Source organism: Porites lutea, chromosome 5 (assembly GCF_958299795.1).
Source record: "Porites lutea chromosome 5, jaPorLute2.1, whole genome shotgun sequence".
In the NCBI taxonomy this organism is placed as follows: Eukaryota; Metazoa; Cnidaria; class Anthozoa; order Scleractinia; family Poritidae; genus Porites; species Porites lutea.
In genome coordinates, this window is record NC_133205.1 from 25,845,687 (window position 1) to 25,871,726 (window position 26,040).

Genomic DNA, 26,040 nt, shown 5'->3' on the forward strand with positions numbered 1-26,040 from the left:
CCTTGCGCTGAACAGAGTTTCACCAAAATCACAAAGACCCAATTCAAGAAATTCAGCGGTTTCCAAATTTAGGTCATAATTCCCCGAGGAGGCACCCTAGTAACTCGCGCGTATATTAAGGACAGTACTTACAGTTCAAATATACAGTCAGTATATTAGAAAAAAATTTCGATTTGCTCGAACTGGGGCCGCGAGGAATCGGTAGGTAATGATGACGTTTCTATTGTTTGCGCCCGCAAGTACGAAATGGATAGGATGACGTAAAGACAGAAAATCCCGAAGGGACCGCTCAGGTAGATTTTGTGACATTTATTGTGCAGTCATACTTCGATACTCTTTTGCGCCGTTACGCAGTGACATTCTGTGGAGCAGTTGTTTTGAAAGTTATGGACCAAAAGACAGTCGTTAAGCGCAGGGGAGGTTATAAGGGGGCGTCGATAAAACCCGGAACATGGAACATCCCGGAACATTCCGGAACATCCCGGAACATCCCGGAACATGCAAAAATAAAAAATAATTTTCATGAAAAAAAATTAATTAAATAAAATGATAATAATAACATAGTTTTTGTAAAAATTAATAATAACAAAATAACATAAAATTACCAAAAAAGAGAGAAAAAAAAACACCAAAAATAAAGAAATGATTAAGAAAAAGAAACTCATCTCCGAGTATGAGAAACAATATTTTGTCGCAAATAATTTGTTGGGCGAGTGAGGGTCCATGCAAATGACAGTAATGAGTGAAGGCTTGCTTCTAAATTCAAAATATATTAAAATGGGTAGCGAGGGGGGGAATTTTCAAGCTTTATTGACACAGCTACCTCTTGTAAATGTTTGCCATGACGGCTTTGCGACTGTAAGAAGAGCTTTGGGGTAGGCTTTTGTACGTTATGCTAGCATTTTTTTGAGCATTTTAGTGAGGCAAAAGCATTGAGCATTATTCGAGCATTTTAGTGGCCTTTTGCCCGGAAAATTAATTTTTGCGAGAAAATAAAATAGAAATTAACTTTTTTCAGGAGCCCAAGCCCCATGAGCTCCTGCTTTTTTAAACAAAATGAAGACTAAAATTCAAAATTCACAAAAAAACCTAATACAGCCAGTTTTTTGGCTGTATTTATGAACTTGTACACGTTGTCGTTGTTACTTGCAACACTTGAACGTTTTTGTAAGTGTAAACTTTGAAATTAATTTAAAAAAAACCGTTTGGGGGCTCGTCGCTTTGGACTTTAGTAACTTAATTACCGACTCGGCTAGACATGCCATACTGCACCGACATTTCAGACCATCGCAGAACCGTAAATGGTTAACCGCCAAATGATTAACTCATGGCAAACAATTACAAGAGGTAGCTGTGTGAGTAAAGCTTGAAAACCCCCCTCCTCGCGACCCATTTTAATATATTTTGAATTTAGAAGGAAGCCTTCACTCATTTCTGTCATTTGCATGGACCTTCACTCGCCCAACAAATTATTTGCGACAAAATATTGTTTTCTCATACTCGGAGATGAGTTTCTTTTTCTTAATCATTTATTTATTTATTTATATTTTGTTATTTTATGTTATTTTGTTATTATTAATTTTTACAAACACTATGTTATTATTATCATTTTATTTAATTAATTTTTTTTTTCATGAAAATTACTTTTATTTTTTCATGTTCCGGGATGTTCCGGGATGTTCCGGCATGTTCCGGAATGTTCCGGAATGTTCCATGTTCCTGGTTTTATCGACGCCCGTTATAAGGTGCGTTTAACTGTGTATATATAAACACTTGGAGAATTTGCCAGACCTTTGATTTATATTGGAAACCTTGCCAGACACTCTTTCTGTCTCTTTGACCGGAATAAGACTCAGCCCCAAACAAGCAAGACGAGGGAACAAAGGCTAGCTTATCTGTCTAGCAGATTGATGGACATTTACGGAAAATCGTCGACAATCAAATTCTGTGCTGACTTATTCCCTGCTCACAGATGTTCTTCCGTTATAAAGTTTCAAATAAGACTAGAATGCGCTAGCGTGAATCGATCAAACGTCCTTTTAATTTCTAAGGCTTACTTTTCGGCAAATCAAATGAACTGAATGTAAAAAGGGAAAGAGAAATAACAAAAAATTCAACTTCTAATTAAATCTTTTCTTATGGTTTAGAATAAACTATTCTCGAAACTGAGAATGTTTTGATCAAAGCTGTGTAAATCGAGCTGAAACTGTGCATGGAACCTTGCGTTTCCTGTATTTATCTCACCTATATGTATGGAATATGTGTGAAAAACTTCCTGATGAATCGGTATATTTCAAAGAGCAACAAAACCAGCAAGAATACTATTGACCGACAATATAAAGAACGGGGGCTGTCAACTATTACTAGTTTATGCGAAAATGATAAGCAAACTTTACACGATTATATATAATAAACTATGAGACTTAACCCTTTATTTTGGGGATCGTTATAACAGATGGGTCCTTGCAAGTCAGCAAAACGCTTTAGGGCCTTGTAAATGCGCGCGATTTCGAGCAAAGCAAACATATAGAAATTATAGTTTTAGCTGTTTGTTGACGTTTGTCAGCGTTTAAGAGTCCTTCTCACGAAAAAAACATTTTCTTAAAAATTCGTAGTTTTTTTTCCTTCAAATTTTTTCAGGGCCACAATTGATTAACTAACTACCCGGACTCTGAATTTCATGGTCATTGAAAAACTGTGACATTATCTTCTATAAGCCCAAACTTGAGTAAACATTGAAGATTTTTAGCGTTTTGGCTGAGTTTGTGCTTTGGGAGTTGTCTATTGTTTCTAGTCTGTCATTATACAGCATTCTTGCTCAGCACGCGTGCAATGACCACGGTTGGCTAACTTCCGAATGCTCACCGAGATATGATAATTTAGTATGAGAAAATAGAAAGGATTCCCGTCACGAGTTGGTTTAATTATTGGCTTGCATTAAAGCTATGAAAAAATGATATTTTTTTACTAGTAAGTAGATTTGGTGTGTAGCACTTCTTAATTTTTTTGCAAAGGCACGAGAAGCACGACAGTTGATTAAAAATTGTGAGTTAAACCTCTATGTATCACGCGATGGCCTGTTTCACTGTACCAAAATTATCATATCTCGGTGAGCATAATTTCGGAAGTCACCCAAGCGCGGTCATTGCACGCGTGCTGAACAATGTTGTCTCATAGAAGATAATGTCACAGTTTTTCAATGACCATTAAATTCAGAATCCGGGTAGTTAGTTAATCAATTGTGGCCCTGAAAAAATTTGAAGGAAAAAAAACTACGAATTTTTAAGAAAATGCTTTTTTCGTGAGAAGGACTCTTAAACGCTGACAAACGTCAACAAATAGCTAAAACTATAATTTCTATATGTTTGCTTTGCTCGAAATCGCGCGCATTTACAAGCCCCTAAAGCTTTTTGCTGACTTACAAGGACCCATCTGTTATAACGATCCCCAAAATAAAGGGTTAAGTCTCATAGTTTATAAGATATAATCGTGTAAAGTTTGCTTATCATTTTCGCATGAATTATGACCTAAATTCGGAAACCGCTGAATTTCTGGAATTGGGTCTTCGCGATTTTGGTGAAACTCTGTTCAGCGCAAGGCACTAATGCGCACTATGTGTAGCCGAGAGATTTTCACGAAAAAATGCCGGCAACAGCAGATTTTCGACTCAGACCTCAAAGGGGCGTGGCATTATAACCACATGATATTACTCCGATCGCCAAAAATTTTATGTTATATTGTAGATTGATCTATATGTTATCTATTCTGTGCATGTTAGACTTACGATAAAAGTAAAGGTGGGGATACCAGAGAGCTTCAAAGTAGGATGGTACCCCCCGAAAAAAACTGGGTCGAGTCACCTTAAGGTGACTCGACCCAGTTTTTTTGAGGGGGTACCATCCTACTTTGAAGCTTTCTGGTATCCCCACCTTTACTTTTATCATAAGTCTAACACATAGAATGGATAACATATAGATCAATCTACAATATAACGTAAAATTTTTGGCGATCGGAGTAAATGTCACGTGGTTATAATGCCACGCCGCTTTGAGGTCTGAGTCGAAAATCTTCTGTTGCCGGCATTTTTTCGTGAAAATCTCTCGGCTACACATAGTGCGCATTAGTGCCTTGCGCTGAACAGAGTTTCACCAAAATCGCAAAGACCCAATTCGAGAAATTCAGCGGTTTCCAAATTTAGGTCATAATTTATGCGAAAATGATAAGCAAACTTTACACGGATTATGTCTAATAAACTATGAGATTCATCTCTTTATTTTGGGCATCGTTATAACAGATGGGTCCTTGCAAGTCAGCAAAACGCTTTAGGGCCTTGTAAATGCGCGCGATTTAGAGCAAAGCAAACATATAGAAATTATAGTTTTCGCTATTTGTTGACGTTTGTCAGCGTTTAAGAGTCTTTCTCACGAAAAAAGCATTTTCTTAAAAATTCGTAGTTTTTTTTCCTTCAAATTTTTTCAGGGCCACAATTGATTAACTAACTACCCGGACTCTGAATTTCATGGTCATTGAAAAACTGTGACATTATCTTCTATAAGCCCAAACTTGAGTAAACATTGAAGATTTTTAGCGTTTTGGCTGAGTTTGTGCTTTGGGAGTTGTCTATTGTTTCTAGTCTGTCATTATACAACATTCTTGTTCAGCACGCGTTCAATGACCGCGCTTGGCTGACTTCCGAATGCTCGCCGAGATATGATTAATTTTGGTACAGTGAGACAGGCCATCGCGTGATACATAGAGGTTTAATTCACAATTTTCAATCAATTCTCGTGCTTCTTGTGCCTTTGCAAAAAAATCAAGAAGTGCTACACACTAAATCTACTTATTATTAAAAAAATATCATTTTTTCATAGGTTTAATGCAAGCCAATAATTAAACTAATTCGTGACGGGAATATCTCGGTGAGCATTCGGAAGTCAGCCAAGCGTGGTCATTGCACGCGTGCTGAACAAGAATGCTGTATAATGACAGACTAGAAACAATAGACAACTCCCAAAGCACAAACTCAGCCAAAACGCTAAAAATCTTCAATGTTTACTCAAGTTTGGGCTCATAGAAGATAATGTCACAGTTTTTCAATGACCATGAAATTCAGCGTCCGGGTAGTTAGTTAATCAATTGTGGCCCTGAAAAAATTTGAAGGAAAAAAAACTACGAATTTTTAAGAAAATGCTTTTTTCGTGAGAAGGACTCTTAAACGCTGACAAACGTCAACAAATAGCGAAAACTATAATTTCTATATGTTTGCTTTGCTCGAAATCGCGCGCATTTACAAGGCCCTAAAGCGTTTTGCTGACTTGCAAGGACCCATCTGTTATAACGATGCCCAAAATAAAGAGATGAATCTCATAGTTTATTAGATATAATCAGTGTAAAGTTTGCTTATCATTTTCGCATAAATTATGACCTAAATTTGGAAACCGCTGAATTTCTCGAATTGGGTCTTTGCGATTTTGGTGAAACTCTGTTCAGCGCAAGGCACTAATGCGCACTATGTGTAGCCGAGAGATTTTCACGAAAAAATGCCGGCAACAGAAGATTTTCGACTCAGACCTCAAAGGGGCGTGGCATTATAACCACGTGACATTTACCTCGATCGCCAAAAATTTTATGTTATATTGTAGATTGATCTATATGTTATCCATTTTATGTGTTAGACTTACGATAAAAGTAAAGGTGGGGATACCAGAGAGCTTCAAACTAGGCTGGTACCCCCCCAAAAAAACTGGGTCGAGTCACCTTAAGATCACTTAACTAGGAGGACTTGCCACTTCTCCTCTTCGGCCCCCAAATAATGTTGAATTTTCAGGAAGATGGGTACAGATAAGTTTGAAAAACTGGGGGGTTTTTGGCTTTTATGCATCACATGCCTAAACATGGTCAAGATGAAAAGAGTTGAGTTAGGCAGGTTACCTTATCCACCTAAGGTCCCTGTGACTTCCATGTTAACCTTTTAAGTCCCAATGGTGACCAACATCAATTTTCTCCTAACAATATCCATACATTGTCAAGAGATTAGGTTATGAGAATTAACAAATAATCACCAAAGAGAAAATGCTTTGATCTTTTCTTAAATTCTCTCAACTAATTCTTAAAGGAAATGCATAAGGATCAGTTTGGAGAATTTGTATGTTGATATTGGGACTTAACAGTCACAATGTAAACTGGTTTTTATCATGATGCAATGATTCACACTGTATTTGCTATCTAAAATGTGTGATAGAGCGTGTAGGTTTTGCTTTTGCTAGCATGTTAAGCTGTCAGTGGGAGAATCACACTTTTAAATATTATTATATTTCTTATCTCCATACAGCTTATAGTTGGTGATTTTGGGCTGAATTTCGAACAGTCAAAAGCACAATTTGGTCTTTGGTCAATCCTAGCTGCAGTAAGTTTTAAGAATGTGTGAGCATTATATTTTCAGTCAGAATGAGTTTGTTTGATATAATTCATCAAGGAGGATTAAGTATTCTATATGTGTTTCATAACATGGCTCTCTAGAGAGTTTTCAAAATAATAAAATATTTCAATGTCACTGCTGTTGATTTCTACTCATTACTTTTTTCTTTTACTGTGTGATGATATCAGTGATAGTTTAAAGCTCATTATCTGCACAGAAATTTTTCATGACTGCAAAAACAAAATGAAATAATTATTATAATTTTACAATTATAATAATTACTTTATGTAAATATTTTTAAAGTAATTTTTAAGAATAATAATTTGGCTTTAATTTTTTAAATATTTTTATAAGCTGGGAACAGTACAATCATTTGTGCCACTATCATCTTTTTTTATCTTCAGCCTCTTGTTATGTCCAATGATTTAAGGAGTATTTCAACACAGGCCAAAGATATTCTTCTGAACAGGTAAAAGTATTTTTATTAACTAAGCATGAAACAATGATGAGCAGTTTTGAAAATCTGAAAATGTACTGGCAGTTGTCTCCATTCACAGATGCACTGTTTCTATTTCTTTCAAACAATAATCAGAGAGTACTGACAGAGCTCCTGGAGAAGGAACATAAATTTGAATTCAATTTTCACTATAATAATTATTTTCACTATAAATAATTATAATTATTATTCCCCTTTCCTTTCAGAGAAGTAATTGCTGTTGATCAAGACAAGCTTGGAATAATGGGTCGGAGAGTGGTGTGCATGATTCTCCCATTAGTTGTTTGATTACAAAATGAAAAATAACATAACAGAGTATTGCTTAACTCTCCCTTTTGTCTCCTCAGATGAAACAAAACACTTCGGAAGTGTGGTCACGACCTCTTTCAGACGGCAGTGTCGCTGTTTTGTTATTCAATCGCAAATCTGATGCAGCTATTATAGAAGCAGATTTTAAGCTGGTATGTATCAACTGTTGATGATAGAGATGGTGATGCTTGATGATAGTAATAATGGTGATGATAAGTCTGATATTGATGATAATGTCAAATGTGGCAAAGGACAAGGCAAATGATAATCTAGACTAGCCCACAAGTAGACTTTTTGAGCCACGAAGTCAAAGATTGAGCAAACATCAAAAGATGTGACTAGTTTATTTGTCTTGCCTACAGTGATTCAAATTAATTTAATATGCATATTGTGGGGCAAAAATGTTTCAGAGTCTCAGTTATCCATGACTGGCAAGTACAGCTGGCAAGTGCAACACCAAATTTGAAGGAAGTAGTGTGTCTTTTGTACACAGAGTGTCCTGAACTCATCAGGCAAGAAATTTCAGTTTCCCTCCTGACTGACCACCCGTTAAAACAGACTTTTAGGAAGTCTAATGATGATGATGATGATGGTTAAGTACATAGTAATGGTGATTGAGGGTGATGATGAGTGTTAGTGTCAGTGGCAATGATGGTTGTTTGGACAGAGCAGAAGTGTACCATTTTTTTGACTGCCTGTTTCATTCAAATCGAATCAGAATCAGATTAAAGTCAGCTAAGGACAAGGCATCATTCACATAAAATATCACTTGAGATTTCAAGAAACAGAACAGTCACATTCCTACAAGCCAACATTAAATCATCTAGTTTTCTCACTCTCAGGTCTAGGCTGCAAAAAAAAATCAAAACCATACCCATTGTTCTCACATCCCCTTTCTTTTTTGGTTTTGCAGATCGGAATTACATCAAGCACAGCCAAGGCTAGAGACCTGTTTGCTCATAAAGACCTGGGAAAGTTTACAAAGTTCTTTAGTTCCAAAGTTAACCCAACAGGGGTGGTGATGGTTAAATTGACTCCAGTTGAAGATGTTTTTTACAGAGAGCTGAGATTCATTTGAAATAAAAGGCTTTGTTTATCGCCTTTACAGTTTTTTTTTAACTTGTGGATGAAACCTGAAACTGTGACCTCTCTTAAGCAAGCAATGGAGCAGTATTTTTCTTTAGTTGTCTAGTTTATAATAGCTGTAGCTCTATTTGTTTTAAAACAATAAATTAACACTGATCAATTCAACAGAGATGGCTATTTTACTAATTTTTGGGTCTGTGGATGAGATCCTAAACAAAGTTTTAATAATTTAGTGTCAAACATTCAGATGATGGCTTTGGAGTAGGAATTGATGATGATCCTGATGATAAAATTTAATTTTATGTAGTCACTTATTAAAAGAAAGTTTACAGTGTTGTTATAGCAAAACAGAAAGAGGGGGAAAGTATTTTTTTGTGTCAAAATCCAAGTAGCAGCTAACACACTCTATTCTTCTAGGCACATTGACTAAGACATCTACTTCTGTAATAAAATTTAAGAAAAGGTAAAAGTTGAGTAACTCACGATGAATTGCCAACTGCATTTGTGGCTCTTCAAAATCAAAAATTCTGGAATGTTATTAAGTTACATGTTTTGAACAGACTCCAATGATAACTTCTCAACTTTCATTCTTTCTTAAAGGTAGCAAGGCTGCTTTTTGTTTTTAGTAAGTACCAGCTGTTTAATTTAATTTTTGTTTTCTTGCCACTTTTGGTTAAAAAAAATAAAAGATTCTGCTGGTACACCAAAAACTGACCCAAGCTATTGTTTAAAATTGTCTATATTTTTTCCAGAGTCAAACAACACAGTCAGGCAGAGGAATCTAAATTTTCTAACACTTCTGGAAACTTTTCCATTAACACTACCATCAATCGATCTATGTATTCCTTTAGGGAACGATTCTCACCAGTTAGATCTAGAAAAAAATGGAAAGGCACCAATTATTGCAAGTTTATTACTTTCTTATATGGTGCTAATGTGGAGCATACATATTACATCAATCCATTTGCTCCAGGAAATTTTGCCACAAATTTTGCCAGGGTGGTGCAGCCCAAGAAATTCACCTAAAAAAGGTGAATACAAAACTTAGGTGCAATCTTGCTCTACTATATAAGCAATCCTGACATATTTAGGATAACATTTTCTTTGACTTTCCATAGGGACGAACACCCTTTCACATTCTTTGGCCTATAACTGGCCAGAAATTTGAGATAAAAAAGTGGGGAAAAAAAGCTTGATGTTGTGAGAATATCATCTTCTGAAAAGGTTGCCATAACTATAAATTTATTGTTTTCGTTTCATTATCTTTTCTGTACACGTTCCACTTAGTACAAGAAAACACAGGACTTACCAACAATTTCCTCTCTGAGATTGGTTATCTCAGTCAGCAGTTCTGCACGTGGCACTTTGCCCTTTCTATCCAAGGCAGAAATGAGTGGTTCTGAAGGATTAAAATAAACAGTAATGTACACAACATTTTGCCAATATGCACTACACATGTACATATAAATGTTTTTGTAGGATGCAGATGTTAATTGGCAACAGTGGTAAGTGGGCCATAAGATGCAAGTGAAGAAGGGGAAAGACTGTGCTATACTCCATGCACGTGGTGATGTCAAGTCATTGGTGTTGCCTCCTTCATCCTTAAACATCAGGGGAAATGGATGTAAAAAACTTGTTTGTGACATTGTCTGAAAAGAGCTTGAGTAGGGGAAATACGCCACAGTGTTGTGGTCTATTTGACTTGCGCCATCAGTGGTCCTAGTGGACAAGGTGAGCTCAAACAAGGACTGAAGCAGCTGCACAGTGTGCCTTTACATGCTGACATCCAATCTCACTTCTAGCTCTGCTTCCACCATAAAGAGGAAAATTGTAACTGTTTATTTTATTTTTTTATTTCAAACACCTTTATTAACACAAGCATTAATTTCCTTTAATAAGGTAAATTTGTTATCATATACATTTACAGTCGACTCTTTCTTAATGGACACCACTATAAGATGGACATCTTGCTAGCATGGGCACCTTGAGTTGGTCCCTTCCTTTCTTTACTCCTCTCTCTAAAAGACGGACATCTTTCTAAGATGGACACTTAATGCAGGTCCCAAAGGTGACCATCTTAGAGAGAGTTGACAGTATACACAAAGACAACAAAAGAATTGAACCAAAGAAAAATCAGTTGGTTTACCTGGTGGTTTTTCTTGAAAGGTGAAATTGAGAGTGGATGTACCCCGCCCTCCAGACTTGGTCTCCAGTACAACAGGACCAGAACCAGCCCAAGGCTTTGTAGTAACCACAAGTTTTGCTGGACTGTGGTATTCAAGAGTAGAGTACAAGTCACATCCACAGATACTGATTGAAACTATGTCCTCTTTTGATTTACCAAGATTACATCCTCGCACCGTGATCTTGGTTCCCCCAGAAGCAGGTCCAGATTTGGGCGACAGTCCAGTCATCTCTGGGGTGTTACTTGATGAGAGAACCTGGCCAAGTGTTGGAGCAAGACGTGGCTTAAAAAGAGGGAAGGGTTGAAGTGTATTGGAACTAGTGGTAGGAGAAGTAACAGGCGACTGCAACTCCACAGCTGAATACAAATTCTCTATAGACCTTGAGCCTTTCTTAGAAATAGAAGCAGCCTCAATTGAGGACCTTCTTTTTGAACGTTCTTTTGAATTATTTCCACTTTTGAGGCGTAAAGGTAATAAATTATTCCACTTGCCACTTTCACCACCAGATGAGGAAGGTTTTTTAAAGGAGAGCACCCAACAGTCAATACACAGGTCACCCATTGCCTGTGAGTTTTTTGTTGTTAATGGCAACCACCGGCGACGATGGGCTACAGAAGGTATCTGTGCTAGTGGCAAGCTCGCTGTGCCCAGTGTTTCATCCCTGTCTGTTACCGTGAAAATTAGAGGAGCTGGTTTTGCTACAGTGCTGGAAAGAAATAACAAGAAGAGGACTCCATTTGGTGGCTTTTCAGCTTTTTGGAAATCTTACACTTGGCTTGTGCATGTTAATGTAGGTGTGCTAGAGGGTAACAAGAGAACACTGGGAATGATAAAACATATTTTGCATATAATCATTTGTTGTTGTTGTTTTTACACTCATGACCTTAATTAGATAATTTAGTTGTTCTTTTGTGACTAATCAAGGACCAAAAACCAATTTCAAGAACTTAAAAGGCTTTGAAATGGACCTCCTGAAATTCAAGGGTCTTCAAAAAAAGGCAGTGTTTTACTGACCCTTCAGCTCAAAACAAACAGTGAAAGGTTCCAGAAAATATCCATACCCACCCTCTGGAGTGTCATAGGAAATTCATCAAGGGAGGTCTGAGTTAAACTGAAATTTCTACAGGGGCTCTAGCAGCCTGTGCAAGGTGGAACTGGGTGCACATAATCAATGACATTATAACATGACCAATACCGGTAAGTAAAAAATACATTTTTCGTATGCAGCTTGCTCAATTTGCTGTTTTCAGTTTTGACCGTTTAATAGCCATTGCCGTTTTTCGTATTTTTTACTCTGCTTGTTTTTCACGAGTAAACTAAAGTTATCCTAAATGTAATCGCCCTACACGAATACAAGTTTTATTTAGCTAAGAGAAAACTAGCTCAGTTATAGAAAACAAACCTTACAATCACGCATCCTTTCAATGCGTAAAGGAAATAAAATACAGTATAAACCAAACAAAATTTAATTGGAAAGCCAGATCACTCAATAAATCATGACAAGCAATCAACTCGCTTCAAACAGGGGATTGATAAATACAAGTACTGTATTATGATAACTAGAATTTCTATGATATTTAATTCTACCTAAGCGGAAAGCGGAAAGCGGAAACTGAAGTTTTATAATATATAAATAACGCGTGTAAAAATGCGAAGTTGTAGCTACATATATTTAACCGAGAAAGCAGGACGCGTAAGCTTTGAGCCAGCTTTAAACAAAGCTTCCTCTTGATTACATTGACGCGTGAGGGTGTGAAGACAGATGTTTATAAGCGTAACTTGACATTATTGCAATAATAAAGCTTAGCGACTTTCGCAAATTAATGTTCTTCCGCGGATATTTGACGCCTCTTCTGCTCCTTTATAAGTAAACAAAATCTTCCGTTTTTAGTTTCAAAGGAATAAAATTCCAACGCCCAAAGATCTCCTTCAAATTACTACAAAGTAAAATAGATCGCCGCACACTACCCCCTCCTCTTAACGCCCACTTGTAGTTTATGAGTATAATTTTTATCGACAATTAATTTTGCAATAAAAGGAAAAACGCGATTATTTACAGCGTAGCGGATTACGGCTTTTCAATAAGCTACAACAATTTTACGACGTGCAATTATGGGATTTAAAATTAAAGGTCAAAAATGAAATTGATCTTACATTATAGTTTCTTCATTCCAAGTCGGGTCGTTGTCTCGGACAAATTCCGTTCGGTATTTATGCTTACCAATTCCAAAAATAACAGACGCATTACATACACCTGGAAAGAGAAAATACATTTTCAAATGCTTTAAAAAAAGGGAAGCACTTTAAAAACGACGATGCTAAATTTAAATGGGATACGTATGCGACCTACCATCTCCCTTTTTTGGCTGCAAATTTCTTGCCGAATAAACTGAAAAATAAAAGAACATTGATTTCATAAACATCTTGATGATCAACATTCTAGTGTTTTAGAGTTTGGAATTCGTTCTTACCGACAACTTTGACTTCGTCTGGGTCCATAATAGCCGCTATGTAAACGCAATTCACATTCAGTTTCTGACTTAGTCTTTGTCTTCTCCGGTCTTCTCCGGTCTTCTCCAATTTCGCGGGACATTTGTTACGTCACAAACGTCTTTTAGGTCACGCGTATGTCCTTTTCTAAACAAGCGGGGGACCTAAATCGACAATTGAATTGAGAGATTAAGCTCGTCACTGGAAAGTTAATCAGACAATTTTGTATTGACAATAAAATCGGAGTCTTTAGCAATAGTACACTTATATCTAGGGACACGTATCCTTACAATTCAAACAAACGGGTAAGCTAGCCTGCACAGAAGGCGGCTTTTTGGTGTGTTTTTCGTTTGTGTTATGTAAATTATGAGGTCAAACCAGAAAACGATGGAGGAGGGGACATGAGAGAAAGAAAGCAGAGAGAACTCTTTCTCTTGCTCCCTCCCCCATTGTTTTCTCATTTGACATACCTTGGCTTATTTTTCTCACGGCTATATCTCTTACTATGAAACACAAACAAAAAACACACTGAAAAAGGCCAGCTATGCAGGCTAATACTGAACCCTCTTGATTAAGCCATTTTTCAATTAGCCTGCAAGCAAGAATAAATTAGGCTTGGATGCTCTTCATGCTTTAGGCATGTATGGTTCACTTTCCAACCCAATCAAATCAAATCCTTCACTTTAGAAAGTGGCTAATTCAGGCATTTACAAAATTATGACAATAAAAGTCAGATAACTGATTGCTTTTTGATGAACTCATAGCTTTCTTTTGGCTGATTGCTCTGTTTGCTTTTTGTGTTACAAAAGGTAAAGACCTAAACCTGAAAATTAATTAAAAGGAATACTGATGCGTTACTTTCCATCTGCAATGATTTGAAAAGTATAAGATTTAGGAAAATGAAGAATATTGTTGATTGTTAAATATTTAAAACCAATCTGTCAATTTCTCTTATGAGCTTCAAAAGCTGCAAGTCAAACTTAACAGTTGCATACAACATTATGTTGTGGTTCAATTTTATCCTTGGTTTCAACTTTATTTTCCTTTGTTTCAAACTCATTACCATACATTACCATACACAAAAACAAAGGAAAATAAAGTTAAAACCAAGGATAAAATTGAACCACAAGAAATGTGTTAACTCTCCCAGATTATCCAGAAGTCCCCTGGATATGGCATCAATTATCTTGCTGTTCTCCTATATGGTCACCAAATCTCCTGGATATGATTCACTTTTTATCTTTTCTTCGCTTTAGTTTGGAAATTATTAAGCTTATTTTTTTCCAAAATTTGAAACATTCTCTGATTCAGGGTACAGCTACCGAAACATTTTTGCACGTATTTTGCCACTGATAAGGGTGATATTTATTTTGTAAAAGTGAATTTTGATGGTCTGTACATCATGTGGTACATAATGTCATAAGCCACACCCATTGATATTTTGTAGGGCGGTTAAGGCAAAAGAGAGCGTCTCTTGAATTTAAATCGCCAGAGGTTGGCACCCTGGTTGGCATCTCTGCAACCAAACAATAATATTATTTTTATTACAAAGTACCACCCTAAAATGATAAGTCCAAATTTAAAAAATTTTTCGTGATTAGCTTGGCAGGGTTTATATGCTTGTTCCAGACAGAGTTTTTCACAAAATTAAGAGGATTAAGATCTTGATGAGATGTCTGTGGCTGGATGATATTGGTTTAATATAATCATAAAGTGACTTTGAAAAAATCGTCAAATATATACCTTAACTGATGTACCAGATTCTGAAATTTCCTCAATTTGTTTTCTCAGAACATAGCACCTTTTTCTTCCTCCATCAGAAAATATATTTTCACGTCTCCAAAGCGCGTTTGGACCATTTCTTCGTGCTTGATAAGAAAACAAGCTGCAAGGCCATACGCCAGGGTTGGGATTCCTAAATTCATCATTTTCAGCACGTTGAAAACTGTATTCTCTATTCTCAGATCTTGCCAAGGTCTTTTGGAGCAGTGGTATTTAATAAAGGGAAAGCATCCTGTTCTTAGAATGTGGTAGTTCTCGCCATCGACATTCCAGTTGAAATGCGACATAGCAAAGTTATCATTTACAACTGCCTTGTAGCGGACGAAGTAAGAGGTCCATTCCGGAAGGCCACGCCGTCTTAAATGCTGCGTCAATACCTCTGATGCATGGGGCTTCAGCTTAGTCTTCGAGAATAATCTAAGAATTTTTCTGTTCATAGCAATGGAAATTAAAAGACGCATTGTAAGAAGTACACTTTCAACATCCAGTAGCCATTTTTTAACCTTGAGACACTAGGCTCCAGGCTACGCGCAAAATTAATTTGTCTTGTTACCAAGCCTACTCAACGATCGATCAGCCGCGAAAAAACATCCATGAAGATGGGCACGTCGAGAAGTTATGATTTTATTTCGTTCCTTGAGGAAGCAAAATATTTATGCGTTATATACGTGCTTCGTTTGTTCACCTTGTAAGGCGGCTAGCTATGAATCAGGCTGGCAATACAGCCCGTAGGCTCGTCTTTGTCGGCAGCCATTTGGAGCCTTGTCTGATTCAGGGGGAGTTTCCTATTCCTAAGTTGAAATCTGGAGAAATCCTTGGGAAGTTTCGAATGGCAACGATATGTGGGTCAGATTTGCACACAATCAGTGGCAGAAGAAAAGAAGCAGTTCCTAGGTCTGTTTACTTATTTTGGCCCCTTATTTTCATTGATTTTTAATGTTCAAAATTCTCTTTAATGACGGAGGCCTACTTAGGGGTGGGGGGGGGGGGGATAGGTATGTCCCTACTATATTCCTACCACGTATTCCATGAGAATCTGTTTACCGTGAGATTTTTGTACGTCATCGTGAGACCGCGAGATTGCCCTCAAAATCGTGAGTCTCACAGCAAAACTGTGAGACTTGAAAGGTCTGTAACAGGGCCTCACTCTGTAGGGTGCTTTCCATGATACCAACATTTTAAATTTTGGTCAAAACGCAAGTGCAGGAACACATGGATGTTTGTCTTAATGGATAAAACAATGCTGTTCCATTTTCAGTGGTCCCTGACTGATTGCTTGATATAATAGATTGCATCCCTTTGAGTTGGTCTCTATTAAATCAGTTTGCCAGTCAGGCACTGCCCCAAGACAGCAACAGGCTTAGTGCCAGACCCTGAATTATGTACATTTATGCAAAGTTGACTAGAGTTGACAGTTCAGTGATTTTGTTGGGTGTTAAGAATGGGGTCAATGATTAGTACAGTACTGCAAAATCAATCTTGTGATGATAGATTTAAAGGATTATTGGAGCTGGTTGGTGGAATCTTTCTAAATTAAAATGAAGAAAAAAATCAGTTTCAGGGAAGTTTAGCTGATGCTTGGACTCCTGATGACTTCAAAAGATGTTTTTAAGTGGCTGATGAACGGAAACTCTTGCTACACATGCTAGCCTTCCCCCACCAATCGCTCCCCCAATCAAACTCCTTGATCTACTCTAACCTTAACCTTTCTCTCCCCTCCCCCTCCCCCTCCATTCCCCTTTTTTGCTCTCGTCCCAATTTTCTCGACAAACTCATGTGGAAATGCTTGCTACGCAGGCTAGGGGACAGCAAGTCGTACCTCAAAGGAAAGGGAATCTGAGGTATGAGGAAGGAAGGTTATCCTGGGATACCAATGGGAGTGGGAGTGCATGGTACTTGCAGATCCCCCTTTGATCATATTCACTGCAACTGATAAGCAAAACATCTGGTTTGGAAAGAAGAGGATGGTTTCACATAAAAATTGATCTAAGAGACTTGTGAACATTGTTTTATTTTAGCTAGAGCATGAAACTTGCAATTCAACTATTTTTTAATTATTTTATAAGAATATTTTGCTGATAATTTCTTGCAGCATTCTTGGACATGAGGGTATCATAGAGGTCATCGACCACATGCGTCCCTCAAGTGCCAAGCTGAAGAAGGGTGACAGACTGACATTTCATGTTGTTAACTGTTGTGGTGAGTGTGAACGCTGTAAAGATGGTCTACAACAAAAATGTCTCTCCTTGTTCAAGGTGAGATCCTTTAGTAATATAATGCTCAATGTCAGATCCTGAGATAGTTTTTTTTTTTCCTGAGAGTGTTCTGAGGAAAAAAAATTACATTATCAATTAACTGGTTTCCCAAGGGACTTGGCGTTAAGTGTTTTGTTATTTCCCTGACTTTGTTTTCAATGGCAATAAAGGATAAAAAGTTAACGAAAACAATGTTGGTACATAGTAGCACAAATGTAAAGGGACAGGTTCACCGTTCAGCGCATGCTCATTTATCACAATGCTGTTTTTCTGCCAGGACATGTCACTTGTACTTGATCAACTTAAATCTTTGCAAATAGCTGTAAATTAATCAACCATGGAATAAAACCTTCAGGTCAACAATAAATTAAAAGTTCATAGTGTTGGCATAATCCACTGATGTTTTTGGCGATTTTAGTACTCCTCCATCCTACTTCAGGTTACCCTGAAATATACTTCTACTTTGATATGCACTCTGAGATCACTGAAATACATGTGTGTGGGATTATTAACCAATTAGAAGTTAGAAATAAAAAATTGGAAAAACATAATTTGATTAATGAGCATGTGCTGAACTGTGAACCTGACCCTTTAACTATCAAAACCACTAGTTGAATGATTTGCAAGTAGAATGAAAGAGTAGTCTCAATACTGAGAAACATTAAAAGCTAAAATGCTACGGAGAAGAGAAGGTTGGAGGCAGAAGATCAGAGATGAGGTGTACAGAGAGGTAGGAAGTGGGAGAGAAGACTTTGGGAAGCAGCAGGAGAGCCATGGATAGGAACCAAGAGAGAAGGATAAAAGGGAAGGAGGGATATAAACCAGGTGATGAGCAGGTGGGAAGTAATTGAGAGAAGAGTTAATGTAAGTTGTGAAAATGGAACGTGGTCAAAAGTAGAGTGTAGGAAACAGGAAAGAATAGTAATGGAACCACTTTGTAGTATGCAGTGCTGTAGTGATGAGAACCAGGAGATGAAGGGGTTGAAGCATGGGAGAAAGGGAACCAAGAGAGAAGGGATTGCTGGAACCAGCGGAGGAGTGTGTGTCAGGACTAAAGAAGACAATGGTCTTTCATTGGCATCACTTTTTTTTAGTATGGTCATGCTCCCATGACAAGTGATTCCCAACTGAATGGATGTTATGCATCACATATCATCCTCCACAGTGGAACACATGTTTCAAAAATCCCTGACCATGTTCAAGACAGAATAGCTTCTCCTGTCAACTGTGCACTGGCAACCATGGTTAATGCAGTGTCTGGACTTGATGGCAGAAACCCTCATCGTGAAACAAGTGCTGTCATTCAGGTATGAGAATGGTATATAAACTGCCTGGTAGACTGATATCATTTGTACATACTGGTACCAAGAATGTGCTTTTGATTTATTAGCAATCTATTTTTTAAAGAGAAGTAGAGGACTGAAACAAAGCAAACCATTTTTTTTACATACTTTGCAAACCTGTTGGTTCAAACATATTAAAAAGATACTTCCAAATTATGAAACCAGTAGCTTTTTATGTGTGCAAATCTTTGTCTACCTTATTTCTCTTGCAGGGCTGTGGCCTTCTAGGCATTTATGGCTGTGCACTTCTTCATGAAGCTGGATTTAACAAAGTATTCTGCTCTGACATCAACCCTGAGAGACTGGCAATGGTGAGCAAGTTTGGGGGTATTCCCCTTGTTGCAGGTAATTAACCAGGAAGTTGAGCACTTTTTGTACAATCCTTATTAGGAGCCTTAATGTTCTACTGATATTGACAAAATTTACCTGGATTTCATCAAGCACCCCTGTGACCATCCATCCCTAACCAATGGTCATTTCAGTGACTCTCGGGGCTTGATCCATTCCAAGTTTTGTTGTTACAAATTTTTTCTTATACATTCTGGTCACTCATCCAAAGCTTGTTACAAAATAAGCTGCTTGCAGGGTCTTAAGAGTTTCTAAATTTCCACACCAGCTTTTCATGCACAGCACTGGTTTAAGCAAATACAACAATAAGGCTTAAGACAGTCTTGGATTCAGACTGGATTCCAGTCTTTGTTAGTGGAACTTGAATTCTGGACTCCAATCGTTAGTTGGATTCCAGATTCCTTGAGCTGTATTCCGGATTCCAAAGCCCAGGATTCCATATTCCACCAGCACAATTTTCCAGAATTTGGGATTTTAGAAGCAAACATTGCACGGATTCTGGAATCCAGATTCCCTTATGTGGGGTGAATTGTAACATCAGATAATTTGTATTACTGAACAATATTCTGGACCCAACCTTGTTCTCCCACCCCCCACCCCCATTTTCTAAGGGAAAGCCCGGGAACTGAGGTTACTCTAAACCCTTATAATTATATGTTTTAGGCCAGCAGGATCCCAGCAGTCCAAAGGACAATTCTGTTGATGCAGTAATAGAGGTAAATGGGGATTTTAATATTATTCAGCTATGAGAAGCTGTGTATTACTTGACTAATAACGTCTTTTGTCAGGGAACCTTGAGTTTAGCCCTTCAGAACCTAAGACCCCTCAACAAACAGTCTATATATTCTATTGACAAGAGATACATATTGCAACGGAGAAAGCTGAAAATCAAATACTTACCCTGTAAGAAATTGCCTGTCTCATTCTTTGAAAATGTTGGAGTGGTAAACAAGAAGTCATGTTTGAGCGATTCTAGTTAGTGTATCAGCCTTCTTCAAAGTAATCAATATTATTTTGCTTGGACATTAATTAAAAACAGCTACTACACTTTGTTTCAATTTTTTGCTCATTATGTCAGACACAAGTCAGACAGTAAGCGGTATTCATTTTATATACCACATGCTGCCAGTATCATTCTCCACTAACATTACCATAAATGATGTGAAAGACGCATGCTCTCAAATAAACGCGTCTTGTTTAATAAACGCCCCCACTATAATGTTAACATTGTTTAGGTGCCCCTCTCTAATAAACACCCCCTGTCTAATAGACGCCCTCATGACAATTACTCCAAAATACTAGGAATTAGCAAAAAGGAACAAAATCATTGTATCTTGTTTAATGTCAACTGAGGTCAAAGTAAGGATAGACTAACGATGACAACATAGTGATCCTGAGTGAGGATTCTGACATCGATGTTGAGATTTGAAAGAGCGATGGATCTCTAGACGGCCAACCTCGTCGTCCCCAGGGCGCTTTTGGAGGTGGGGCGCCCCACCTCCAAAGCCAGGGAAAAGGGCCGTGGGGACGAGGTTGCTAGACGGCCTAGATGTATCAACTATGATGGACTGGATATTCTGCTACTGCGAAAGCATATTAGTTTTTTTGAGCTTGAGCTACTTTATTTATTTAAAAATAAATAAGCAATAAGCGCCCCGGGCGTCTATTAGATCGTTTACGGTATTCATCTATTTTCTGGTCTGTACTGTACAGGTTTGTGGTATCCGTAGTGTGATACCGGAAGGAATAAAACTTCTTAGGCCAGGCGGGGTTTATGTGTTAGTTGGAATGGTTCATCCAGATTCCAAGATGGATGTCACTGCCGAGCAAGTAATAAGAAAGTGCATCACCATCAAAGGTTTACCACGCTTTTTTTTTCTTTGTTTGTCTTTGAGTTTTTCTATTTTATAAATACAGTCAAACTCCGTTAATACAGACACTGAGGGGGGCATAGAAACGGGGTGTCCGTATTAAGCGGGTTGAATTTAGAGAAAATGTAATGGCTTTCTTTCGCCAGCGACAAATCAAAGTGTCCGTGATAATGAAGTGTCCTTACTAAGCGGGTGTCTGTAAAGCGGGTTTGGCTGCACAGCTGGACCTCCCGTAAGCGCCTCCCAAAATACCAAGATTTAGCTTGGGAAAACAGCCCACATTTTGCGACACTGTCATCGGCTTCCCCGCGGCGAAACTATTGGTGGCGTTCCAAAATGTCGGCTGTTTCCTCAAGCTTGATGACCTTGATGGTCCCTTATGGGAGGTGATCGCTTGTCAGGACTTATCCTGTGAGCAAGCTCCCCGGGGCGGTCTGACGGTGGGGCGAAGAAGGAGGGGCCCGGAGAGCTTACTCGTAGGTAGACCTCTCATAAGTTATTAAAAGTGTGCGAAACGAGCTTTAATGCATGAGGTCGCTGCTCGACCGAGCGAGCGACGAACTCTCGAGGTCATAACTAACCAGGAAAAAAGAATAAAGGACTTTTAGAAAGTCGAATTCGTCGGCTGTTCAGTAGACTTCGAGTAGTCCCCCATTTTTCCTCAGGGATAGTAGATTTCTCTCTCTCCCCGCCGCGCGTCGCCTTTTCTTGCGTGGGGTGATTTTCACGCGCGCTCGCCTTTCGCTCGCTCTACTATCCCTGAGGAAAAATGGGGGACTACACGTAGTCTAGCTGATCAGAACTGAATGATCAGTGGGACTGATAGCTGGGAATTGTTGCTATGTGCATACTAGCTGGTGAGAGGTGATCGCACTTGAAGGTTCGCGTTTTAAACCTTTTTCAATCGTTTTGTTTTTAGGAATTCATAACTATGGACCTCAGCATCTGGACGACGCCGTCGCCTTTTTGTCCAGAACGTGCAGCAAATATCCTTATAAAGAACTTATCAGTCCTCCCTATAAACTGGCCGATTTTTTTACAGCCTTACAAGTATCTCAGAAACAAACATATTACAGAGTTTGTGTGGAGCCTTGAGGCTCAAAGAACTGGTGGATCGTTACGGAAACACTTCGCGTAACTGCGCGCGGAAAATTAATGAATTTGAATTGAAAGAAGTACTAGCTAGAGGCAGATAGGGAGACAATTTACGGATGTAGTCTGCAGAAGTTAGCCTGAATTTCAGACATATCTTCAACGGGAGTATGCGACTCGTAGGAATGTCTAAAATTCAGGCTAGAAGATAATTGGCTAAGAAAGCAGCGCGTGGTTTTATTTCAACCAATCACAAAGCCTGATCCAGACCCAAAGCAAACGCGAAGGTATTAACCCGGCAGACTTAGCGTTCTTTTGGTTTTGTCGGCGTTGCTGCGCGAGCGAATTTTTTCAAATTATTTATATGATCTCGCATTACGGCGAAGTAAGACTAGAGAATCACTCACTTTTTCATTTTGAATAGAAATGTACATGTACTTAATTTGCCATTGCGAATTGATAGTCAAAGTAATTTCAACAATCTTTCCTTTTTGAAACTATCAAAAGGTGCTAGATACCATTAAAGAGGGAATACTTACAGCGTAATCAGTGATTGATCTTAATTAACACAAGTTTTATGAATAAAGGTGTTGTATGCGCAAGACAAAATGTCGTATGCTTTTAGAGTAATGAAATTATGACAGGATGTGATTACCTGTTGTTGTTAAAGTAGGTATGGAAAGATCGAGTAAAGTTGATACAAAGAAATGGTGGTTATATTATGTGGGGTTGTATGCTTCTGATGATATGTTTCTGTTCTGTAAGGGAGTTTCGTGCTGCAAGTATTGCGAGGTAGGGGTCACCTTTGCTTTTCTTTGCCTTCCTGAGGATGTTCTTGGCCGCCCTGACAGCAGATTCAGCTTGACCATTTGCCTGTCGATGACGAGGACTGCTTGTCCTGTGCTCAAAGCCCCTTTCTACCATCGTACACGGAAAACTCATCCCGGCAACTGTAGTAGGGGTTCAGCACAGCAGGAAGGCTTTTCTTGTCCGCTGGCCATCCAGTTATAATTACTTCGTTAAGCAGCTGCAGGACCTCATCTTTGCTGGTGTGCCCAGGATTTCGCATTGGTTCAGCACATTAACAATAAATCTCAAAGTCTCTCTGAGTGTTCTTACTTGAGGACAGGTACGCTCGGCTTAGTGTTTCAGCTACGTACGTTCGAGGTCCTGGATTGAAGACGATGTTGATGTCAAACTTATGAATCTTGAGAAACATCCCTTGTAGTCTCTTGGGTGCATATCTTAACGGCTTTTTAGCAATAGCCTCTAAGGGTCTGTGGTCGCTCTCGATTGTGACAGGTCTGCCATATGCACATTGCTCGAACTTGTTTAGTGCGAAGACCACAGCGAGAAGTTCCTTTTTAATCTGCGCATATCTGGATTTTGTGTCTGTGAGGGCAAGGCTTGCAAAAGCCACAGGCTGACCTTTCTGTAGTACTGCTGCTCCAAGCCTTTTCTCGCTGTCATCGCATTGGACTGTTAGTTCGTCTTCCGGGTTATAGTACTTGAGAAGTCGCGAAGTGGTGGCCATTTCTTTGATTGGTTTTAAAGTTGCATCATGTTCACGGGTCCATTTTCACTCATTCTCTTTGCAAGTGAGGTTTCTAATAGGTTCCATGACTTCACTTAGTTTCGGCTTAAACTTTGCTAAGTAATTGTCGAATCCACAGCATCGTCTGACTGCTTTGATGTTGTCCGGTCTCGGCGTTTCTTGCACAACCTTTATCTTGTCCGGGTCTGGTTTCAGGCCTTCATTGGTGATAAGGTGTCCCAGGTAGGAGAATTCTGTGCACTTGAGTTTGAGTTTCAATTTGTTTAGCTTGATTCCTTTTTCTCTGCATCGTTGCAGAAACCTCTCTAAATTTCTGTCGTGATCTGCATCAGCCTGTTCATCAGTGCCACCAACCCCTTATATAACCATGTCATCACGTACATAACACGTACGTAAGCTTGGTGGATTCGCTTCTGGAAAATTTCAGAGGAGACACTGAGACCAAAAGGTAGTCTTCGCCAGTAGTAACGTCCAAAGGGGCTGTCGAACGTCGTCAGTGTGGCACTGGCCACGTGCCACGTGCCACGTGCCACGTGCCAGTATCAATTGCGAGCATCAACTTTTGTGAATATTCTAGCTTTTCAGGATTCTGGCAACACATCTTCTATCACTGGGATGGGATATCTTTCCCGCTTAAGGGCTTTATTGAGCTCTTTCGGGTCGATATAGATCCTCAGGTCTCCGGATCGGAAATGCTTTGAACGTATGTAACAAAAACAATTGTTGGCAAAGAACGGGTTATTTCTCCCAAACGAGCGTTGTGACCTATCTGTTGTTTTTTACACTTTATTTTATTCCTTTACATGATTAATCGTCTTTTTTTGTAAAATTTTAAAACAAAAATTATGTCCGAAGAAAAAGTTTTAATAGTAAAGCAATCGCAGCCATCACTCGTGTACACAAATTGTGTCCTCGAGTTCACGCACCTGAGGAATAGTTGTAGTCAGTGTCTTTTGCTAATGAAAACCTTTAGGTCGCCACCGATAGATTTGAACCTACTAAAAGCATACACTTTTCACTGCTTAGGTGAATGGTTACCTCGAAGATAGGAATTGTCAACTCTCGAGGGATCAAATTTTCCAGTCATTTTATAACTGTAACTCATTTGGGCAACGACTTCACCTCCTGAATTTTTTTGAGCTCCAGAGAACCACTGTTTCATGGCTTCTAATTGGGCTTTTTCGGAATCTTCAATGAAGGAGTCACTGTACGTAACTTGTATTCCCAAGTCGTCCTCGGGCGTTTTTAAGTACTGCAGTGGCTTAGTGCGAATGAGGGACACCTTTCTCGTCAATGTCAACAGGAAAGCATTGTCGTGATGTGAGAGGAGGTTGACTGACGGCACGAAAAACTGTTCTAGCTGCTGAGTAGCCAAGCCGTGAAGAAGGTCGTCAAGGAGACCCAGAAAACAGATAGCCGAGTTGGAACTTTCCCAGAAATCTTTAGGATGTTTTTCGCAGGCCCAAAGCATGATGGTCTTGAGATGATAAGAACTGAGAATCTTGGGAGTCGACAGGTGTTCTTTGAATATCTCCTTCAGGATGCGATAGCATTCAATGCGGCAGCTGCCATCTGGAATCAGAAGATGATCGTAAGTGATTTTTCTTCCAGCAGGAAACGTGTATTCACCTCGTGGTTTCGGAAAACGGGAAAACAGAATTTTCTCAGCTTTCGAGAACGAGATTCTCCATTCTACTTCAGGATCGCCGTGCGTTGAGGCCTTTGGAACCAAGTATACGCCACCATTGGCTACTTCCGCTACGACCGTTTGATCTGGCCACTTGCGAGGTCGCGCGATCCACTCCTTGGCAGAGATTGGCCATTCATTCCAGTCCAACGCCAAAACAAAATCAAAACTGAAAGTAACTTGGGTTCCGCTGCTGTCTCTAAGATCCATGACGACGGTAACCGCTGGCCCGTTGACTTCAAATCTATAGACACATTTCTCTCCAAACGAGCTATTTTGAAAAACCTCTTCGATCCTTGCTTGCAGCACTTCGACTATTTTCGTCGAGGACAGAAAAACTTCATCTTGGCGTTCAATGACGCAATCTTGCCAAGTTGCTTGAAGATTGATGTCGTTCAGACGAATCCACGAATGGCCCTGACTTATCTCCGCTCCATTCTTCTCTGAATTTCTCCCTTCCACGACGGAAATGCGTCTAACATTTTCGTTGCAGTCGACCGTCAGTGTTTTTATTGAGAACAGAAAATCGTATTCTTGTTCAACCGTCTCATCCTGAGAGTGTTTTCTATACAAAGAGACCCCTTCTGTGAAACTTCCAGACTGAATAACCTCCAAGTCGAAACGGGAATCCAGCTCTTTCACTTTAGCCGGAAGTTCATTCTGTAGGAAGTTGTCTATTTCATACCGAGCATTGATATCGCCAAAACCAAGAATTGATTGACCTCCAGGGACTTGGAAGGTTAAGTTGGATCGGTAACGCGACCAAAGCTTCCTTCTCAGATCATCCAGCTTCACACCGGATCGAAAATCGATGGACATATTAAAACGAACGGTCCTTGCAGCTTCTCGCACGTTGACAAATTCGTCACCAGGACCTGTGGTATCAGGACTGGGCGCGCAGTCATCTATGGGCTTGTCTGAGTCAATAATTGTTGTGTTTACGTCACACTCGACTTTCGGCATCTCAGACTCACAGTTGTCGTATCGAATTATAGGGTGTATATAGGAAAGATAAAATAACGAAAACTAAAAACAAAAAACAATCCTCTAATCTCGGCTCATAGCAGAGAAAATTAGTAAAATAAACTTACTTTTTGCTGAATCTTGTGTCCTTATGTCTAT

The 26,040-nt window shown here is 39.0% G+C and overlaps 4 protein-coding genes across 4 annotated transcripts; 2 read left to right on the top strand and 2 right to left on the bottom strand.

Moving 5' to 3' along the window:
* The first annotated feature begins 203 nt into the window (after positions 1 to 203).
* Positions 204 to 8,663, top strand: LOC140938489 (alpha-N-acetylgalactosaminidase-like). Its single transcript, XM_073387966.1, has 6 exons — positions 204 to 426; positions 6,330 to 6,406; positions 6,823 to 6,887; positions 7,121 to 7,172; positions 7,262 to 7,375; positions 8,137 to 8,663. The coding sequence occupies exons 1-6, from the start codon at positions 387 to 389 to the stop codon at positions 8,299 to 8,301; spliced, it is 513 nt and encodes a 170-aa protein (XP_073244067.1). The 5' UTR covers positions 204 to 386; the 3' UTR covers positions 8,302 to 8,663.
* On the bottom strand, positions 8,588 to 13,089 carry LOC140938487 (uncharacterized). The gene is made up of 6 exons (XM_073387965.1): positions 12,967 to 13,089; positions 12,846 to 12,884; positions 12,650 to 12,749; positions 10,456 to 11,201; positions 9,619 to 9,708; positions 8,588 to 9,183 (listed from the first exon to the last, which is right to left on the bottom strand). The coding sequence occupies exons 1-6, from the start codon at positions 12,992 to 12,994 to the stop codon at positions 9,077 to 9,079; spliced, it is 1,110 nt and encodes a 369-aa protein (XP_073244066.1). The 5' UTR covers positions 12,995 to 13,089; the 3' UTR covers positions 8,588 to 9,076.
* A 2,241-nt stretch (positions 13,090 to 15,330) lies between these two features.
* LOC140938486 (D-altritol 5-dehydrogenase-like) lies at positions 15,331 to 22,150 on the top strand. Its single transcript, XM_073387964.1, has 7 exons — positions 15,331 to 15,661; positions 16,860 to 17,022; positions 18,117 to 18,329; positions 18,578 to 18,710; positions 19,377 to 19,429; positions 20,427 to 20,571; positions 21,504 to 22,150. Exons 1-7 carry the CDS (start codon positions 15,423 to 15,425, stop codon positions 21,677 to 21,679), a joined length of 1,122 nt encoding a protein of 373 aa, XP_073244065.1. The 5' UTR covers positions 15,331 to 15,422; the 3' UTR covers positions 21,680 to 22,150.
* A 1,610-nt stretch (positions 22,151 to 23,760) lies between these two features.
* LOC140938491 (nucleotidyltransferase MB21D2-like) lies at positions 23,761 to 25,758 on the bottom strand. Its single transcript, XM_073387968.1, has one exon. The coding sequence runs from the start codon at positions 25,735 to 25,737 to the stop codon at positions 24,247 to 24,249; it is 1,491 nt and encodes a 496-aa protein (XP_073244069.1). The 5' UTR covers positions 25,738 to 25,758; the 3' UTR covers positions 23,761 to 24,246.
* Positions 25,759 to 26,040: the final 282 nt, after the last annotated feature.

Bases quoted from the DNA above. Each gene is read 5' to 3' on its own strand.
- LOC140938489 (XM_073387966.1), top strand. From the start codon at position 387: ATGGACCAAAAGACAGTCGTTAAGCGCAGGGGAGGTTATA. The intron at 427-6,329 runs AGGGGGCGTCGA...TTATCTCCATAC, and splicing joins TAAGCGCAGGGGAGGTTATA to AGCTTATAGTTGGTGATTTT. The intron at 6,407-6,822 runs GTAAGTTTTAAG...TTTTATCTTCAG, and splicing joins TTTGGTCAATCCTAGCTGCA to CCTCTTGTTATGTCCAATGA.
- LOC140938487 (XM_073387965.1), bottom strand. From the start codon at position 12,994: ATGGACCCAGACGAAGTCAAAGTTGTCG. The intron at 9,709-10,455 runs GTAAACCAACTG...TTAATCCTTCAG, and splicing joins CTTTCAAGAAAAACCACCAG to AACCACTCATTTCTGCCTTG. The intron at 9,184-9,618 runs GTAAGTCCTGTG...ATTTTTTTCTAG, and splicing joins TCTCAGAGAGGAAATTGTTG to ATCTAACTGGTGAGAATCGT.
- LOC140938486 (XM_073387964.1), top strand. From the start codon at position 15,423: ATGCGTTATATACGTGCTTCGTTTGTTCACCTTGTAAGGCGGCTAGCT. The intron at 15,662-16,859 runs GTCTGTTTACTT...AATTTCTTGCAG, and splicing joins AGAAAAGAAGCAGTTCCTAG to CATTCTTGGACATGAGGGTA. The intron at 19,430-20,426 runs GTAAATGGGGAT...TGTACTGTACAG, and splicing joins CTGTTGATGCAGTAATAGAG to GTTTGTGGTATCCGTAGTGT.
- LOC140938491 (XM_073387968.1), bottom strand. From the start codon at position 25,737: ATGTCCATCGATTTTCGATCCGGTGTGAAGCTGGATGATCTGAGAAGG.